At 36.8% G+C, this 20,865-nt stretch overlaps 2 protein-coding genes across 2 annotated transcripts in view; one reads left to right on the forward strand and one right to left on the reverse strand.

Annotated features, from left to right (window-relative positions):
• Positions 1-8,758: 8,758 nt before the first annotated feature.
• On the reverse strand, positions 8,759-10,427 carry clrn3 (clarin 3). The gene is made up of 3 exons (XM_083556107.1): positions 10,061-10,427; positions 9,552-9,737; positions 8,759-9,181 (listed from the first exon to the last, which is right to left on the reverse strand). The coding sequence occupies exons 1-3, from the start codon at positions 10,293-10,295 to the stop codon at positions 8,913-8,915; spliced, it is 690 nt and encodes a 229-aa protein (XP_083412233.1). The 5' UTR covers positions 10,296-10,427; the 3' UTR covers positions 8,759-8,912.
• A 3,062-nt stretch (positions 10,428-13,489) lies between these two features.
• ptprea (protein tyrosine phosphatase receptor type Ea) overlaps positions 13,490-20,865 on the forward strand; it is an 82,927-nt gene continuing 75,551 nt past the window's right edge. Inside the window, exon 1 of the mRNA XM_083556510.1 lies at positions 13,490-13,631. The gene's annotated coding sequence lies outside the window, so the exon portion shown is untranslated. The remainder of the gene's footprint in view (positions 13,632-20,865) is intronic.

Genomic DNA, 20,865 nt, shown 5'->3' on the forward strand with positions numbered 1-20,865 from the left:
ACTGAGTGTCGCCCCCGGGCTTGGCCGTCACACCTACCTGTTGACTGGAGCTTAAGTGCACAGACAATGCAAGATGCAAAGTGATCCTTCCTTATTTTTCTCATGCTGTCTTTCCGTCTTTATCACTCTCTTTAGCTCTTTCCTCTAAAGTCATCAGCTGGTGATGAATTACCACAAAATGTACAGGTTTTTGGCATCACACCATTTGGCTTGATCCGTTTCCTCTTGAGACATCCACGTATAAATATCATGTTCAACCTGAATATGGAGTGAACAATATATATAAAAAAATAGAATGTATTTACGGTTTAGAGGAACAAACAAAACACATTTGGTAGTTTGTTTATTTGTAATCTTCTTCTGTTGTGCAAATCTGTAGTGTTACTTGCAACTAATCATATTAATCCATAAACTATAATAACACAAGACTAGAACGTGAATTGAAGCAGGAGGGCATGACATCTGCACCATTTTGCAGAAAGTCCTGACCTCTCTTACGGTGTAGAAAGAGCCTTGAGGAGGACTGGTATCGAATTCCCACACGGCGTTCCTATGGAAGCCGTAAAGAGGCCCTGGAATGGGGTGCTAATTTGTAGTGCTGTCGGAACATAATTGTGAGCCTGTGGCATGTGTGTGACAGAAAGAGGCGGTGAGGTAGAGGCTTAGTCAACAGAGGAAGGAGCTGATGCTTTTATAGCACATGGGTGTTTTTTAGTGGTGGAGGATGAGATGATGACTGACAGGAGTTCAGTGTATTAGGAACGGAGTTGACTTAAGCCTGCTCTTTTGTTCATCACATAACATTATTTCGAAGTACTCATTACATTCCTTGGTACTTTAGTCAAACGATTTAACTGTGTCTCAGTAACATGTCTAATGGCTTAAAACTGTCAAGATGTGTTTACTTTCTTAAATCTTTGTTTCTGTTAAAGACATGAAACGCTCAATAGAATTCACGTCAGGGCATCCTGAAATCTCAGAAATATTTATCAGAATAGATTGATAGTTTTTGTAATGTCATTTTGAGCTAAAAAAAAGAATCAGTCCTAAAATCACAATTCATACTTATGCACTTTTCTTTCCAAAATGACTACATCATATTGAAACATCACATGGTGTTGATATTTTTTATAGCCTGAGCCTCCATAATCCAGGTTCTCTGGTGTTTTTGCGCAAGAGAATATTTCACTGCTCTGTCACTCGGGGTGCATTCTAGGAGGTGTATGATGATGAAACTGCTGAAATGAATTATAAACGGCTTGTGTGATATCAGCTTGATACCTACTGCGATGCAAAAAAATGATCGCAGCTGTCTGCTGTCTGGGATTCTCCTCGCTTTTATGGCTATGTGCAGGTTTGAACAGCTTGGATGCACTCGGAATCCCGGCCTCGGTTTCAGAATTCAGTCTCTGATCTCTACAGGTCTGTCTCGCTTCAGTTGCTCCCTCTGCTTTCATCTTCTCACCTAGCTGCTTCAGTTACCACTGGCTAAGAGTGAGAGACAGAGAGAGAAAGAAGCTGACAGTGTACAGATGTGCTCTCACAGGAGAAGCAGATAGAACTATAGACTAAACATTAGCCAATTTTTTTTTTTATACTGCCATTTTTTTTTATAACATTAGGTACACATTATAGCACATATTGTCAAATTTCTTTCTAATAATTTTATATTAGTCTAATAATTTAATATAATAAATGACTAATAGCAGCTAATAAGTACTTCCAGAAAAAAGTGTTGCACAAATCCTCACTATGTAGAATGTGTCATCAAATATCTATCAGCAAATGCATCTCAATTCATAGGGCTTTGTGCAATACATACCCACTGGACATATTTAATATTTGAGATATTTTGGATAGGTATTTTTTTTTAATGATGCATTATTTCATGAAACAATTTGTTTTATAACAATTGCTTTGCGCATGTTCTGTTTTTGTTTATTATTATTTTATAATTGAATTACATTTTCCAATTTTAGATTTAGTTTTGTTTGGTGAATGTTTAGCATTATAACACTAACACTCTATCACTCTCTACACAGGTATACAAACAAGTGTATTACGTGCATTTCAAATATCCATTAAGAAATTGTTAAAGTAAGTAATAAGTAAATTCAAAAGCTAACCTGTTAATGAAAAGCACGAATTGTTTAAATTGCAGTTGGTCTTTATAAACACATACACACACAAGGGCATAATATAAATATAAGCTGCATAAACATGATTAAACTTTTAACATTTTTATTGTTATTTAAATAGGACTCAAACCAGATCGTATGCATTTTATTAACACCTCAGGGCACCACAGACATAAATAAGTCTCTAGCTGAACCCTGGTCCCTGTTAGCTCTAGCTATTATGGAAGTAGCATTAGGGATGTTGTAAATGATAGAATTGCACATTTTCATGTTGATGAAGGACATCTTTCCATGTTCATATCTAAAACTACATAAAAAAGAAAAATTCATGCTTATGAAACTTTTTTGTCTCCATTAGAAATGTACTTTTTTTAAATCTAAGTGTATGTGAGTGACAGACTGTAGCCTCTTATGTCACAAGGGTTAAAGATCTCTGTTCTCTTTTGGCCTGTCCTGCCTTGTCTTTCAGCCATGTTTCATCCATCAGTGGCTTTGACGTGAGGCTTTGCGCAGAGAAAGTGCTCAGACCTGATCTGCTCAATCCGTCAGTCAGACAGCGATGGGTGACGACTCTGTCTCTCCGGCCTGCCAAAGGGGACAGTGGTCTTGTCGGTGACATTGTGACCCTATGACAAAGATAAAGAGGGAGAAACACACCCAGTGCCCTGGTCTCATCTTAAAGTATCATAGTGAGGAATATGATCATAAGAAGGGTAAAGTATCCTGGAGATGCCCTAGACACAAGAGTTAGCAGAGCGCGACAGCATCTTAGCTTTTAGTCTTGGGATATGTGCTCCATCACTGCTGTCCAGCAGCGGATTCAGAAGTGCTCACATTGGAATCTGTCAATCCCTTGAGGTGAGTGTGTGTGAGAAGGAGGACTTGCTAAAGTGGAGGAATAGCTGCAGGTGTTTTAGAGGAAGATCTTATCTGATGTTAACTGAGGAATGACACCTTAATGGAGCAGCAGGGGTGCAATTACACCCTCTCTTCTCTTCTCCCCCAGCCCTCTTTCCCTCCACTCTTCTCCACTCTTTGCATTCAGTGACAAATTAAGATAAATGATGGAGATAAGTTTTGGCTCCTCCCTGTCTGTCCAGCACCCAGGTATATCTTCAGAGTGTAAAAACAACTTGAATATTATTTAGGTTTGTGCATATATATATATATATATATATATATATATATATATATATATATATATATATATATATATATATATATATATATATATATCATACGCACACACACACACACACACGCACACACGCACACACACACACACACATGCACACACACACACACACACACACACACACACACACACACACACACACACACACACACACACACACACACACACACACACACACACACACACACACAGACTCATGCCAAGTTCAAATATCCCCCTTCTGTCCTCAAATCATTTATTCAATTGTATTTTTATAGGGCCTTTACCCATAGCCTTAAAGCAGCAGAACTACAGCATGACTAATAAGTTCAGAATATATATTAAATGTATTTATTGTTATTTTACTGCTCTTTACCAGTATATTAATAAATATATATCTATACATGTTATAAGTAAGCCAAAAGTGACAGAGGCAAGGAAAAACTCCCAAAGTTATTAAGAGGAGGAACATTTGTGAGGAAACAGAGTTAGAAGGAAACCCATCCTCACCTGGGTGTCGCCCAGTCCTGTATCTACTATAACATTTACAGTCCAAAGCCATCTTTATGGGTTTGCAGTGAGTAAGTATCTATGTCTCTATGGTATTCAAATCCTCAGCAGCAGCAGAAATAAAAAAAAATGTTCAGTCTTACATTATTATTAGACTGCTGTCTTATTGTACTTGTCTTGTTATTGTGTAAAAATTAACACAATATTCAAAAAAAACAAACATCTAATTACACAACAAGAACCATGACAAAAGAAATAATGTACAATAACATGCAAATTCATTAGAAAACATGATAATAAAATATAAATAGGGAAAAAACTCACACACATAGAAACACATATAGAATATTATTATTATTATTATTATTATTATTATTATTATTATTATTATTATTAATAATATTAATAATAATACAGTAGTATAGAAAGGTAAACAAAAAAAAGAAAGGTGCTTTATGCTTATCACATGCACATTACAGCACAGTGAAATTCTTTCTTTGCATATTTCATGGACGTTAAGAAGCTGGGGTCAGAGCTCAGGGTCAGCTATGATACAGCACCCTTGAAGCACAGAGGGTGAAGGGCCTTGCTCAAGGGCCACAAGAGTGGCAGCTTGGCGATACCACGACTTGAACCCTGCAGCAACCCAGAGCCGTAACCACTGAACTACCACTTTCACTAATATGTAATAGTATAATAGTATTCTAACTATTATTCCAGTAGTGGACTGTAGGTAACACCTCAACTGTCTGCAAACCATTGACGCATTTTCATGCTACATCAAGCAAACAAAGAAAAGCAAGGCGTCTTGACATTTGTAAACTTTAATTATGTGTTTAATTCATTCGAAATGTTGAATGTAAAAAAAACAATCAAACAACCAATTATTTATGACAGAGCTCATAGTTCTCAGATTGTCCAATATGACAAAAAGAGTATACAATGTGATAAACTCATGTAGGTCTAAGTTTGTGAAGCTTTTTTCACATCACATATCTCGTTATTCAAATTAGCTTTTTGTACTAGTATTGAGTAAATAAGTGAATCTGAATTACTGCTCTTATTGTGTGGGATGATTCAGATGACTTAACAGGTCTCTGGGTCTTTACCAGAATGGTGCTGGGTGAGAAGAGTGAAATTTGCACACACAAAAGATTTCTGCCCTTTGCAGAATTTTACACTGAAACTGTGATTCTCTCATGCTGTAAAGCCAGGGAGTATGCAGGTTAATATTTTTCAATCGTGTATAACCTTGTAGTTCAACCTAATTGAATAATAAACTGCATATTTTAATCAGAAAGTTAACAAGTATTTCAATAAAGGCACATTAAACTGTCATTTAATGAAAATATTTATCAAATGATTAATGTCATTTAAAATCCTTTTTCATTAAAACTGGTTTGTAAATGAGAAGCTCATATGGTTTCACAATATACAGTTGAGTAAAACGTTTGCATACACTTATGCTAAAAAATATCAAATCATCATGTTCATGAAATGAGCACAAATTAATACTAAAACACTGTAGATCTCTTCCAGATGTTCTTGTCATCACGCCCTAAGGTCCACACCAGAGGCAATTTTAATAGTCTTTTAAAATTCATATTTTACTAAAACACTTTAAAAATGTTTGTTCACCCAATCATGTTAATTTGCATTTAAACACTGCAATTAAAATGGAGTTAAATGGAAAAGATTTAATGGCAACACAGCAAACCTCAGGAGTGCATTTGTTTCATAATAGTCTGACCAACAATATGAACTTGGCATTTTCATTATTAAAAATATTTCAATGTATATATATATATATATATATATATATATATATATATATATATATATATATATATATATATATATATGTGTTAGGTTTGTAATTTTTTTGTACAATAACAAATTACAAAAATAGTGTGGTAAAATAACGATAGCAAACAAAAAACCCTCTAAGATAGTTTCAACATTTGTATCACCTTTTTTTTTTTTTTTTTATTATTATTTAACTTTGCACACACTTTACCTTTATAACTGGCTTCAAGTGCTTTCACGACATTTTGATTACTTTAATTTTGTCTTATTCCACCAATTCTTCTAGACAGATTTTCCACCCTTGTAGATAAATGTTAAATTTGCAGTGTGTCTGGATGATTTTACTCCAGTATGATTTTGGATACAGTAAATAATTTATGCTGCATTTTTCAAATCTGATATGCATTTATGTTTTTGTAAGTAATTCTGCATATAAAATACAATACCATACAACTGTGCTTAACATTTTAACACTTAAAATTGACTTGATTGTGCAAATGGTGAGAAAATAAAACAAACACTTGCATTAATTTTGCTAACATTATCACACATTCCAATAGCATTTTGATTATCATTTATTCTAACTCAATTTGTTTATACTGGATCATTTGAAAAGGTGAATAAAAGGTGAATAATATGAGGCAGTAAAGTCCAGCAGTGATTTTGCCCTGGGCTCACATACATGCACAGGAAGCAAATGCGAGTAAGAATTTCATCATTCCAGACCGAGTATTCTGCTGTTCTTGTAAATAAAGCTTGAAACTGAGACCCAAGAGAACAAGCAAGGCCGAGTGTCAGGCATTATGTGTACACACACTGCCCTGTGTGTTATCTTATCTATGTGTGTGAGAGACCATCAATACCCTGCAGCTATAGGTGTGTGTTTCAGAGGGCTCTGTGATGCACGCTGCGAGAGTCATAGTGTTTCCCTAATCCTATCACAGAACCCAGGGGCCTGAACCCAGGACTCTGGCCTTATCCACCTTCATCAGAGAGAGAGAGAAAGAGAGGGAGAGAGAGAGAGAGAGAGAGAGAGAGAGAAAGAGAGAGAGAGAGAGAGAGAGAGAGAGAGAGAGAGAGAATCCATACTTCTAAACTAGACTTCTCCGTGAGATTCTTATTGGATGAAATTATATAAAATTCTGATGGTGTATCAGTTTGTCATGAATTCCACCATAAAGCTTGTATTTTCATATAACAGCACATCCTGAAATGTCTTATTCCAGAATGTGCCAATATATTTTATAACAAAAAAATTGTTTCATGTTAAGTAAATTCAGATTATCACATATGCTACAGCAGCTAGACATTTTTCTGTCTCTTGAACGTTATACTCGCACCTGAATTGCTATCATATAAAATTAACCAACATCTACTGAACAATATGAATTGAGAATTTCACAGTAATATGTTTTAAGACCTTCCACTGTTACGTTTTTGAGTTTTGAGGAATCTTTAGACAGAGATGAGTGTAGTAGTGTGTGAGATGCATTTACAAGCCTTTGGTTATGGACGTTTGCAAAAAAACAAAAACAAAAAGCATTGAATAAACTGAAACACACACACTTTAAAGGACAGATATTGGGACTTTGGACTTTGGGTTTGTTTTGGTGTAATAATTCTGTTCAGTTTTTTTTATTATTCTTTAATTTATATTCATCACCGTCAATTTATAATGCCATAATCATTTGATGATACTATTGATATAATAACTGATTCTTGGTTTCCAGTATAATTAAATGAATAAATAAAGGCTGAAGCAGTTAAATGAGTAAATTAGTCATCATAAAAATTAAGACTATATATATATATATATATATATATATTTTTTTTTTTTTTTTTATTTCCTCATGACTCTTGATGTTAATGATGATAATGGTGAATATTATTATTATTATTAATAATCATAATAATCACAACAACAATAATAATAACTTACTTAACTTAAATGTTTACTTCACCATGAATGGGCACCAAGATATCCTCTTCATCAGATATAAAACAAAGCCCATTTGTATTCAATTTCTTTTTATTTAAAAGTTTACCGATGAATTTAATCAACACAAAAATTTCAACCATGTTTCCATCAAAATACCTCAAACATACACTACATAAATCCACATACAATCACAGTGCATTCTGGTGTTAAAGAACAGAAGAATAAATATTTCTAACATAAAATAAATTTTTTTTTTATTATTATTATTTTTATACAGGGGCCTGTCCTACATTCTGTTACCCGTATGAAGTCCAAAAATTTACCCTTTGTTTTAGATAGATAGAGAGAGAGAGAGAGAGAGAGAGAGAGAGAGAGAGAGAGAGAGAGAGAGAGAGAGAGAGAGAGAGAGAGAAGAAAGAGAGAGAAGAAAGAGAGAGAGTCTCTACAGCATTTGTCAACAATTAAGTGGTTTATGTGAAAAAACTGAATATGTTAAAATGTTGTTTCATGAATCCACATAAGAATCCAGGAACTGTGAAACCCTCACCCAGGCGAAATAAGATAGGAAAACAAAACACACTTCTGCCCCCTAGTGGCTTTCAGCGGGGACGGTAGATTTCACACATTCTCATTGGTGCTTCGCCAAAAAAAAATTACGAGTGTATTTTTAAACATATTTGCATAATAATAATAATAATAATAATAATAATAATAATAATAATAATAATAATAATAATAATAATAAAAAAACCCGAATTATTCATATATACTTTTATTATTTAGAGCTAAGCTAAAAAATAAAGTAGTAGTGCCATTTACTCTCCTGTCCAGTACAATCATTAATAGAACTTGGAGAGAAAGCCACCTTTCTGGGTCATCTTTCTGATTCCTGCTTTTGGAAAGTAAGGGTTGTTTTCTAATTTTCTAGAAGCAACAAGACAAGAATGTATGAAGCTAAATGTATTTTCCACCCAGAATGTCATGAAATAGTTCATATTTACATTTTCATAAAAAGTTATCTGAAATTCTGAAAGCAAAGCAAGCTCTTTAGTATCAATAAATAATCATTGTAGCATTTACAAAGCTGATATTTATAAGGAGACATAATATGTGCAATCATTGTCTCATACAGTATATGGGAAGAATTGTCCTGGACGACAAGGACTAAATAAGGACTAAAAAAGATTAAATCATCTTAAATATCTACTTTGTTGTATTTATTCCTGGTTGTATACACTGTAAGCATTTCCATTTTGCTGAAATGTCCCTGATCTGCAGCAGAATCTCCTATTTTGGGTGCATGTCTTAGAACAGAAAAAGTCTTACAGATAGACTCCTCTACACTTTAGTACATCAGAATCTCTTTGGGTGCATCCTCTGTGGGTTTCTGCTGTTCTTGGCGTTGCCTGTAGGCCGCGTGAGCGTACAGATACACCAGGAGTATGGCAAGCAGGTTAACAGTAATGTACGGTAGAATCATATAAAAGCCGACCAGAAATGTCACAACCTCGTCTTTTAGCATTCCTCCCAAATTTAGAAGCAGCATGTCTTTTGCTATGTTGATCCCAAGCAGATTGATCAAGTACAGAACAATTGCCAAGAACGCCGAGCATGCTACATAAAAGAAAATGAGATAATGAGATAATGAGATGACGGATTGAATTTGCACACACTTTCTATTAGCTGACATTAGACTTTTTGTAGTTTCTCAGTAACAAGGTGAATTTCTTTGTATTGTTAACTTCATAGAAGAGACATAAATCTCCGCAAGCAAAAAACTGATTATAATGTAAGTGATACCAGGAAGTAATTAAAAAAAAATAGACATTTCACATCACTAACTATTAACTATTAAATACTTTGTACATTTACAGTGCTGATAAATTTGTGCGGCAAAAGAGAGAGAAAACACTGCTGCTATTTTATTCCTCTCCGCTGTCAACATGAATCCTGTGTGTGTGTGTGTGTGTGTGTAATTTCTCACCACTTAACCCACTGCAAGCATACAGTCCAAAAGGACCTATGTAGGTTTCATATGGATTACTCATGGTGTTGTAGAGAGTGATAAGTATGCTCCCAGCAGAAGCCACCAGAGCAAAGACCAACAGAACCACAACTGTGGCATGTAAGCCTATTCCAGCACTCTTCACATTTGCCATCTTCTTAAACACTGACATAAAAAAGATTTTACGTTAGTAGTAATTGTCACAGTGGTTTAAAATATATATCATGTATTCACATATGTTATATGTATATCAAATATCATTTTCTAACACAGAATGAAGGATATTTATATATAAAATATAGAACAAATGATCTTATACTTCTCATTATAATATTACAATAAGCCAAATATATGATTATTACTCTTATTTTAAACTACTTGTACTAATAATTCTTTATTGCCACATTGTTGTGCTTATTGTAATACTACAGTATCTTTTTTTCTTATGTATAGAGAAGATTCAATCTTTGCACACGTCATAAACTTACCTTCAATTTCAGGTTCAACAGAGTCAAAACGAGGACAGGAGATTTTGATTTCGTTGCCAATAAACAAGCCCATGCGAATAGTTGCAGATCCGTTGAACAAATCATTTTCTGTAGGTGAGCAGGCCAGGGTGGAGGAGGCCCACTCTGCTGACATCCCATAACCTAAGACCGCCACACCGACTACACTTAACATCGCACTGGACAGGAAGTACAAAATCTTCTCAGCTGATGGCATGGTTCTGCTTTGTGTTCTCTCAGTTCTTAATCATAAATATGTGTCCGGTTGTGGTAATCCAGAACTGTTTCCCAGCTTCACAAATTAAAAAAAGGCTATTCCTAGCACTTGTAACAGGGAAGTACAGCATTGGGTGGGGAAAAGGCAGTGGATATGAGGCTTTGTGCGTCATGATGATAGATTGTTATGCTTTCTGATCCCAGACCTGTTAAGTTGCTCACTCAGAATAATTAACAAGTTTAAGAGCAGGGAAAACTGTTTTCAAGTCAGTTATACAAGCAAATATAGCCTTTCCTCCCAAGTGCAATAAAATTACCAGACCTTTGGTCAGGTAGTAACTGCAGTTGGCATAGTGTTTAAAAAATATATGGAATATGTATAATATATATATTTTACACATTGTTCACTTGTTTAACAAGAAGATTGGAAGCCTTATTAGTGTGGATTTAATCTATATTTGAAAATAAATCTAATACAAATAAATCCGGAGTAAGAACGGGAGCTTTGAGGATTGATTGGACTGTAGTTGATGTCAACAGTCTCCTACACTGACTCAGGAATACATTTCGCTTTTGATCATCATCACTGCACCCCGCAACATTGTATACCTGCCACAAATGGACATTCGGTGTAACCCAAATGAGGATGGTTCCCTCTTGAGTCTGGTTCCTCTCAAGGTTTCTTCCTTATGCCATCTCGGGGAGTTTTTCCTTGACACAGTCACCACCGGCTCACTCATCAGGGACAAACTTACTCATAAAGAACATATTCATTTTTAATCACCGCATTATCTGTGTAAAGCTGCTTTGAGACAATGTTCATTGTTAAAAGCGCTATACAAATAAAAATGAATTGAATTGAATTGAAAAATTTAAATACAATTTAAACTTTATCAGCATTATATTAAACTTGACTTTAACTTTGGGTGAGGATAACGAACAAAATAATCGTCTTTATGTGTAAAATCATCCCCGTTACGTGCTATGTGGTAATGGTGGGTGTTTTGGAGACAGCCATCCAGAGCTGCATGTGGTGGTCCAAAGTCCTGTGCTGAGCATTTTAATAATGCTATAAATCCCCATGGTGATAAAACAGACACATTTAGTAACCAGGAAAGGTGATGTGTGTTTGCACCATGACCAGATTAGCATATGAGCATATGTCAGTGTCAATTTCCTATACACTTTCCTATACATCTTTATACCTAAAGTCATATCTGCAGGTGAATTGGACACTGTAACCTGATATTATGTGAGTGTTTAATGAGTACAAGATAAAACCCCCCAAATCTAAAACAGAGCAGATATTGTGGAAACTAATGGCTGAGAGAATAAAAGGTGTATGTGTGTGTGTGTGTGTGTGTGTGTGTGTGTGTGTGTGTGTGTGTGTGTGTGTGTGTGTGTGTTTGTGTGTGTGCTTGTGTGTTTGTGTGTGTGCTCATGGTAACCAGCGGGTGTCACTTTTTTACACTTCTGAGTGAAACAATAACGCACAGAACTGTTGTGTCTTGTGTGCACATTCACATTTCATCAAACACAACTATAGCTTGGGAAAAATCAGAAAAAAAATCAAGGCACGGTTTTGCCATGAACCTCTTATTCCCCAGACTCAATTTCCAGTGTGACATTTGACATAATTATTTCATAAATCTGAAGAAGAATAAAATGGGCAAAGTTTGGCCAAGAGATCCAGCAGAGTTATTAAAACAGAATGACAGATGTTACAACTGAGGATGTGAAAGCTGTACAGAGGATACATAAGGGGTAAAATAAGAGCAGCACTGATTATTAGAAATTTGTCAGAGAATCTCTGTGAATCTGAGAATCATTAACACAATAAATTTAGCAAAATCAGTTTCATCTGGTGTATTGTGTGTTTGGTGTAGTCAGAGCTGTAACATTACCATCTTTTTTTTATAATGATGATGATTATGATGATGCACTTCTTCTTCTTCTTCTTCTTCTTCTTCTTCTTTAGACTAAAGTCCAGATCCACTGCAAACCTGACTGCAATAAAAAAATAATGGTCATCATCATCATCCACCTTCTAATCTTCGTTTACCTCCCTATCGTCCTCCTTCCCATCAAATTTTTTTGTTGCTATTCTTTTTTAAATCTGTCACGGATAGACCAAGAGTCGAAAACCGGAGTATGATTAAACACCTTGTCTTTATTAAGTCTAAACATATACAAGGCAGAGGCTTGAGGAGGGCCGGAGAGTGGGTATAAACTGTAATGCGGGTAGGATCAGTAATGCGGGTAGGATCCGTAATGCGGGTAGGATCCGTAATGCGGGTAGGATCCGTAATGCGGGTAGTCCAGGGATGATCGCCAATGCGAACTGTTAAAGGCAAAGCTATCTTGAGCGCTTCCTCGGAAGTGGAGCCAGGAGCATGGAAGTACGGGGACTACTAGTCTGACTTTATATCTGCTATAAATGGACATTCGGTGCAACCCAGATGGGTTCCCTCTTGAGTCTAGTTGATCTCAAGGTTTCTTCCTTATGCCATCTCGGGGAGTTCTTCCTTGCCACAGTCGCCACCGGCTTGCTCATCAGGGACAAACTTACTTATAAAGAACATATCCACTTTTAATCACCACATTATCTGTGTAAAGCTGCTTTGAGACAAGTTTCATTGTCAAAAGCGCTATACAAATAAAAATGAATTAAATTGAATTACTAGTGGTAGAGAGTCTAGTAGCTCTCTTATGGCAACGAGTAGATCCAACCGTTAGTGAGGCGGAATCGGGACCTTATAAAGGGGAAAGGTAATGGGAAACAGGTGTAGGTGATTAGAGCAGGAAGAGGCTGAGTGAGAGTTAGAGCCTTAGAGGGAGGCGTGGCTGATGGTTCCCTGACAAAATCACACTTGCATTGGTGTGAATAAAAAAATAAATATATATTAAAATATAGAGGACTAGATATAGATGAATATCATTAATTATTAATAATAACATACAATTAAAGTTAAATTGAGCAAATTTGTTATTTCAGAAGTGTGTATCAAACTGGTAGCCCTTCACATTAATCGGTACCCAAGAAGTAGCTCTCAGTTTCAAAAAGGTTGGTGACCCCTGATCTACAGTAACAGACTCCACTTCTGATCCCATTAGGACGGTACGTGCTTGGACTGTGCGTCAGCATTTCCGCCAGGGGGCGCCTGGACCCGGGGGCGCGCCTGCTCCAGAAAAGCCGCTTGAAACCCTGAACGGCGCTGATACCGGAGCAGTCAATCCGCGCACGAGCTGGAGATTCTCCTCCTTTCCGTCCACAGCAAGTCGGTATCACAGATCCCGGAGCGCGTGCTCTCAGGACCCAGAGGCGCGCATCTTCACGGTAAGCTTGTGAAGATGTTTTTATTTCTCTCTTTACAATAAAACGGAAGGTGCGTCTACAATCTACAGTATACGGAATAAGGGCTGCGTCCAAAACCCACACATTACTGTACTGGGTACTATGGGAGAGTATGCGGATTTGTTCGCAGCCCATCACACTGATATCCATAGCCTTTATATCTTGGTTTATAAGGTTTGGGACGCAGTTATAATGTAGCAGAAATGAGGAATTTCTATCTACAGTCATATTGATCGTCTTGGTTTGTTTACTGTACATCCGTTCCTTATGCAATCACCCAGTCCTGCTTTCAGGACAGTTTCAAGTGGGAATGTAGGTTAGTGGAACAAGCTTCAGAACTCCTAACAATTATAAAGCACTCTCCTGTATTATGTATCCTCTTTTGTTTCTTGTAAATATGCCATATAAACTGAAACTACTACATACTAACAATCATTCATAATATACATATACAGTAAAGAAAGTCAATTTGCACATAATAATATATCCAGATAATTAATTAATTCACTTAGCAAGGATCTTAATTTACAGGCACCATATGTAACCTACATAGATGTCCTCCTCTTGAAATATTTGTTCAGCTCTTTACATAAATAAAATGTATTTAAAATAAGATTTCAGCAATTTACTAAAGCCAAGAAGCTTTTTTTTATATCCGAACTTATATCCGAAGTTGAATTCAAGTGACCAGAATGGCAAAAAGAGCTCAATAATAAATAGAATAACTGATAACGGTGTGTTGTGATGTCCACCTGTGTTAAAACACACACACAAAACAGCTCACCTGGCTGTGTTTTAAGGGCCTTACATTACCGCTGCATTTTGGTGTATTGTGTTTTTGTGTTGTTGCTTGAGGAGGCTAATGAAGTCCTGTTGTATCTGGTGTCTGTCAGATTTAAAACACCCATGATCTAAAACTATTTGAACTTCTTCTTCTTCTTTCGGCTGCTCCCATTAGGGGGCGCAACAGCGGATCATCCGTCTCCATACCCCCCTGTCCTCTACATCTGCCTCTTTCAAACCAACTTCCTGCATGTCTTCCCTCACCACATACATAAACCTCCTCCTTGGCCTTCCTGTTTTCCTCCTTCCTGACGGCTCCATCCTCAGCATTCTTCTACCGATAATCCAGAACTATTTGAACTGAATTGTGTGTTTTTGAATACTACTCGTACTATTACTACTTCTACCACTAATAGCCTAATAATATTCTCATTGTGCATCTCTCTGGGACATTCAGGGCAAAGTAAGCTCCTTAAAAATGTGAATGAATGAGCAGTTTATAGACGTCGCACAAGGTTTAGTGTCACACTAAGTGTTTTCTCTCATGCAGCATGAATTAAGACTTCTTTCTGAGGATTACACTAGGATTGGGATTAAACATTGGGGTTAATTACAATATATTCGAAGTACATCCTTTTATTCCTCAGATTAGTTTCATTTACAAGTAAAAAGTTTGCTACTCCCTCCTTCTGGCATGGCTTTCCCATGTGTCAAAATCCTGTTTATCTCCTTTGGGTTGTTTACTATAACCAGTGATGTTTCCTGTAGGGGTGGCCAAGTGGGCAGGCCAGTCTAGGCCATTATAAATATAGTGCTGAACAGTAATCTGAGCACATAACCAAGCATGAGGAGAGAAGTTCCTGGAATTGCTTGTTCAGATAGTAAAAGTGTTCGTCCTGAATCTGGGCGAGGCACGCGACTCTAGTCCCATGCTGACTTTTCTTCGTCATCTCTTAGGTGTTTATGCATTTAACATTCCGTTTGAAGCTCGTGTGTGTCTGGTTGTGTGTGGGTGTAGAAATGAGTAATTTAGCTGGTTTAAAGGCACTTTAGGCTATGAAACTGATTTGTACAGAGTTCCATTAAACTTAATTTCTCTGACCTGGGACAAAGGAGGAATAAAAAGATACAGCTGAAATCATGAAGAGGATTCAGAAACAGAGCTGATGTTTACTTCAATGTGGTTATGATGAAGTGGTTTCTACTAAATGCCTAATTTATTTAAGAAGCCCTGTTTTGAGAGCAAGCAAATGTCTGGGAGTGGGAAAGAATGAGATGAAGCTGCTCGTCTCTTATAAGGGGCTGATCAATATTCTGGCATATAAATCAATATGTGTTCATATGAAACTCGGATTATGTTCTCTTGGTGCCTCGATGTCTGAGTTTCTCCTTGAATTTATTGGGATGTTATTGATATTTCTTTGAAAGCCTGGAATAACAGAGTTATATAATGTGTCGGAGGACTGATCTAGGATTCAGATCACCCATTTGTACAAGGAAAATGTAACCACATTCCTATAGGATTTGGGTATTGAGGCATGAGTGACTGGGATTGGGCGATATAAAAATAAACCACAATACACAATACACAAAATGTCCAAACAAATAGAAAGCTTTGAATTTATGTATCACAAGAAACTCTTTCTGAAATACTAAAACCAGCTCGTCTTGCACAACAATGATTTCATGTTCACAATCATAGAGATCACATTTCCCCATTCTGATGTTTGAGGTGACCTATTACTCAAGCTCTTGACCTACAGTATATCTGCATGAATTTATGCATTGTGCTGCTGACAAATGATTGTTTTTTTTTAGATAACTGCATGAATGTGCACTTCTACAGCTGTTTTTAATATAAGTGAATGGTCTGTTTATGTTATATTGTGATATATTGTGTGTCCCAGTACATATCGAAAGTCCATTTACAGATAGTAATGTTTAAAGTGTGTAAACGTGTAAAAGTGTACCTAAAGATGATGAGTTATGCTAGTTTAGGTTTCATACCAAAAATATATAAAAAAAAACCAAAACAAAAAAAACTGCTCATTTCCTGTCCCTGATCAAGAAGACAAGATTGACACTACCCCACCCCCATTCCATTTACCATCGCCACTTGCACTTTAGTTCATAAATTGCGCTGAAAGATACATACGGAACTTGAAGGCAGACGGCTGTATTTTTATACTCAATACCATTCATTTATAAATCTATGCACTTTATTTTTCCCTCTAAAACCCACAGAGAGGAAAGGCCTATAAGACTTCATGTTACAAAAGCCTAACCAATCACTTGACATAAATGTCACTCACTGGCTGAGACCCCATGCTAAAGAAATTGGCCATGAACAAATGAAGTAATGCTTAAATACCTGTGATCTAAAAAAAGTATATTAACTGGAGAAGTATAAAATTTAGCAAAATTGTAATATTTAAGATATTGTGTCTGAGGGAAGCTGCACAGTTTCAGTGTTCCTGGTTCAATCCTGAGCATGGGTTACTATCTAAATGGATTTTCACATCGTCTCTCTTTTTTTTGTATGAGTGGTTCTAGGTTCTCACTTTGCTTTGACTGTCTAATAAGGCATTTGTAAGACTGCCTCAGATAAAAATTGTTAGGTGTAAATTAGATTGTGTGGTGCCCTGTAATGAATTGTCCTCCTTTTAAAAAAACATCATTATTTTGTTTAATAAAGCATAAATATATAGAGGTTTATTCACTTTTTTTTTTTTTAGATCTTTGATGAATTCAACTGAAATCAGATTTAATTAAAGCTTTTTTTATATATACTGTAGGTTTTCACCAAAAATCACCATCGGGTGCAGCTTTGAGGGGCAGCATGCTTCAAATCAAGGAAGAGCAGAAATGAACGATTTAGGCAGAATGAATAGAACAGAGCATGACAGGAAATAACTTATTTTTAATTGTAGGAAATGAAAGCTTTTAGACTTAATATAAAAAAAAATAGAGCAGAAAAAATGTATAAACTGTTTGTAAAAAAATATAAAATAAGGTAACAACCTCAAAGATGGTTCATTCAAGCCTCTTGTAATAGTTTAGGCATGTAGGATAATTGGCTATATTTTAGTACAAGAGTCCTGGATGTGCTTTTATTATTAATGTTATTTGCTCTTGGTTATTATTACACACTGCTCTTCCCACCATACTTGCTATAATTATTGATGTTTTTTATTTTCTCCGATGTGGATTTGTTCGAACAGAAGGAAGAAAAGAAAAACATTTGCATGCACATGTTTATGATCAGACTTGACTGGTTATTAGGTCGTGCTGTTAGTGGTGTTCTGTAGGCAGAAGAGGTGTGGTCTTGTGTAGAAAAGCCATGTGCTTGGCATAATAGCGATTGTGTTTGCACAGCTGAGTAACAGCCTCCTCCGTCACCCAGAACACACAAGTGGGAGACTTGAACTCTGCCTCAAAACCTCCACCTTGACATGCTTCCAGATAGCATACAGTTTCACAGGAACACTTTAAAAACGGGCACTGTGTAGATACTGTGTAAAAGTGTTGTTTTAGGTTATACATAGTTCTAGTCGATTGATAAACTGAGGTTGTTTATCGGAATTAGAAGTGTTAGGCTCCAGTCCTGAAAAGCCAGAGCTGACAGAGGTTTGTATACCCTATTATTCATGTAATTCAGTCCAGGTATGCCCTGACACACTTGACAACATTAATAAATGTTCAAATAATGCCTTTTCTACTGAGTCACTTGACCCGCTTTGTGTGTTTAAACACATAACCTGTCTTTGTGAACCAAGAGTGTTACCACTCCAAACGTTAGTATTATAGTCTGCTCCAGCCACCCCTCTAAAGTTGTTTACCTGTAATACACAGCTGTGCTGTTAGGAAGTTTGCTTCCTTTCTGTCATCATGACCGAAGGCCATTTGTGGGAAGGGTTTAGAAAGGCCTAACGTTAGTGTGTGATTCGTGAGGCAGTAGAACATTTGCCGTATGGGATCCACATGCTATGTGGAAATAGTGGAAAAAGAGGAAATATGTAGGAAGTGTAGACGTTCTGACTTTTCTGAGTTTATCCTGATTTTCATTTAGATCAGAATTATTCATAAAAAAAAATACATGTTCTGTGGTATCAAATTTCTTCTTCTTCTTTCGAGTACATGACAATGATGACTTAGGTAATGCAGGTAAACACCGTAACATGATCAGTTTTCTGCTTAGGTGAAACATCTGTTTTGAAACAGGATGCATAAACGTACACTTCTCTGTCATCTTCATGCATTCTGTTTTCATGAATGATTTTGAAGTCATTGTTCAATTCAAGTCAACTTTTGAATTCGTACAACTGAGCAGTTGAAGGTTAAGGGCCTCGCTCAGGCACCTCGTTGCGACAGCTTGGTGGTGCTGGGATTCGACTTCATAATGAGTCTGAGTCAAACGTCTGATATGCTCCTAATGTAAAAGTGAAGCTCAAGTGTAAATAGTGGTCAGTGTCGGTACAGTTGTTACTGATCATAAGGTCAGAGGTTCAAGACCCAACAGTGCCACGATGCTGCTGTTGGGCCCCAGAGCAAGGCACCCAACCCTGTCTGCTCTAGGGATGGCATACTCTGGCTGATTCTGTGCTCTGACCCCAGTTTCCTTATAATCTAAGATCGGTGAAAATAGCTATTTCTCCCTGGGATTAATAAAGTACTTAAAATAGATACATTTGTGTGAAACTTTTCCCTTTCTGGTCTGATGAGCTGCCTTTAATCTAAAAAATTTACATACACCATTATAGATAACCTGCTGGATTCCCCATACTTACTAAATCATGGCCAGTTTCCTTTATATATATATATATATATATATATATATATATATATATATATATATATATATATATATATATATATATATATATAACATCCGCTTTGTTACAATATGGCCATGATTCATCGAATTGCCAAATTACAGGTATTTTTTTTTTTCCAGATGTTTTTTCTCTGCTACAGTTTTTTTGTAAGTTTGCTGAAATACTTTGATGGTTTCATAACTGTTCCATGTTTAATGGTTTAGACAAACGCTTCTCTACAGGTGGTGATTTTCCTGATTAAAAAAGTGTTCATACAGAAGTGAATTTAGTTGCATTTCTATGGCAATGATTTTCTTGTGTACAGTGGGTACGGAAAGTATTCAGACCCCCTTAAATTTTTCACTCTTTGTTATATTGCAGCCATTTGCTAAAATCATTTATGTTCATTTCTTTTCCTCATGAATGTACACATAGCACCCCATACTGACAGAAAAACACAGAATTGTTGACCTTTTTGCAGATTTATTAAAAAAGAAAAACTGAAATATCACATGGTCCTAAGTATTCAGACCCTTTGCTGTGACACTCATATATTTAACTCAGGTGCTCTCCATTTCTTCTGATCATCCTTGAGATGGTTCTACACCTTCATTTGAGTCCAGAAATTTTTGATTATACTGATTGGACTTGATTAGGAAAGCCACACACCTGTTTATATAAGACCTTACAGATCACAATGCATGTCAGAGCAAATGAGAATCATTAAGGTCAAAGGAACTGCCTGAAGAGCTCAGAGACAGAATTGTGGCAAGGCACAGATCTGGCCAAGGTTCCAAAAAATTTTTTGCTGCACTTAAGGTTCCTAAGAGCACAGTGGCCTCCATAATCCTCAAATGGAAGACGTTTGGGACGACCAGAACCATTCCTAGAGCTGGCCGACCGGCCAAACTGAGCTATCGGGGGAGAAGAGCCTTGGTGAGAGAGGTAAAGAAGAACCCAAAGATCACTGTGGCTGAGCTCCAGAGATGCAGTCGGGAGATGGGAGAAAGTTTTAGAAAGTCAACCATCACTGCAGCCCTTCACCTCGGCTTTATAGCAGAGTGGCCCGACGGAAGCCTCTCCTCAGTGCAGGACACATGAAAACCCGCATGGAGTTCTCCAAGATGGTGAGAAATAAGATTCTCTGGTATGATGAGACCAAGATAGAACTTTTTGGCCTTAATTCTAAGCGGTATGTGTGGAGAAAACCAGGCACTGCTCATCACCTGTCCAGTACAGTCTCAACAATGAAGCATGGTGGTGGCAGCATCATGCTGTGGGGGTGTTTTTTTAGCTGCAGGGACAGGACGACTGGTTGCAATCAAGGGAAAGATGAATGCGGCCAAGCACAGGGATATCCTGGACGAAAACCTTCTCCAGAGTGCTTTGGACCTCAGACTGGGCTGAAGGTTTACCTTCCAACAAGACAATGACCCTAAGCACACAGCTAAAATAACGATGGAGTGGCTTCACAACAACTCTGTGACTGTTCTTGAATGGCCCAGCCAGAGCAATGACTTAAACCCAATTGAGCATCCCTGGAGAGACCTAAAAATAGCTGTCCACCAACGTTTACCGTCCAACCTGACAGAACTGGAGAGGATCTGCAAGGAGGAATG

This window comes from Silurus aristotelis (assembly GCF_946808225.1).
Source record: "Silurus aristotelis genome assembly, chromosome: 12".
Taxonomy (NCBI): domain Eukaryota; kingdom Metazoa; phylum Chordata; class Actinopteri; order Siluriformes; family Siluridae; genus Silurus; species Silurus aristotelis.

Coding starts and splice junctions, on each gene's coding strand:
- clrn3 (XM_083556107.1), bottom strand. CDS start 10,295: ATGCCATCAGCTGAGAAGATTTTGTACTTCCTGTCCAGTGCGATGTTA. Junction 9,738..10,060: donor TGTTGAACCTGAAATTGAAG/GTAAGTTTATGA, acceptor TTTTTATGTCAG/TGTTTAAGAAGATGGCAAAT. Junction 9,182..9,551: donor TGCTTGCAGTGGGTTAAGTG/GTGAGAAATTAC, acceptor TCTTTTATGTAG/CATGCTCGGCGTTCTTGGCA.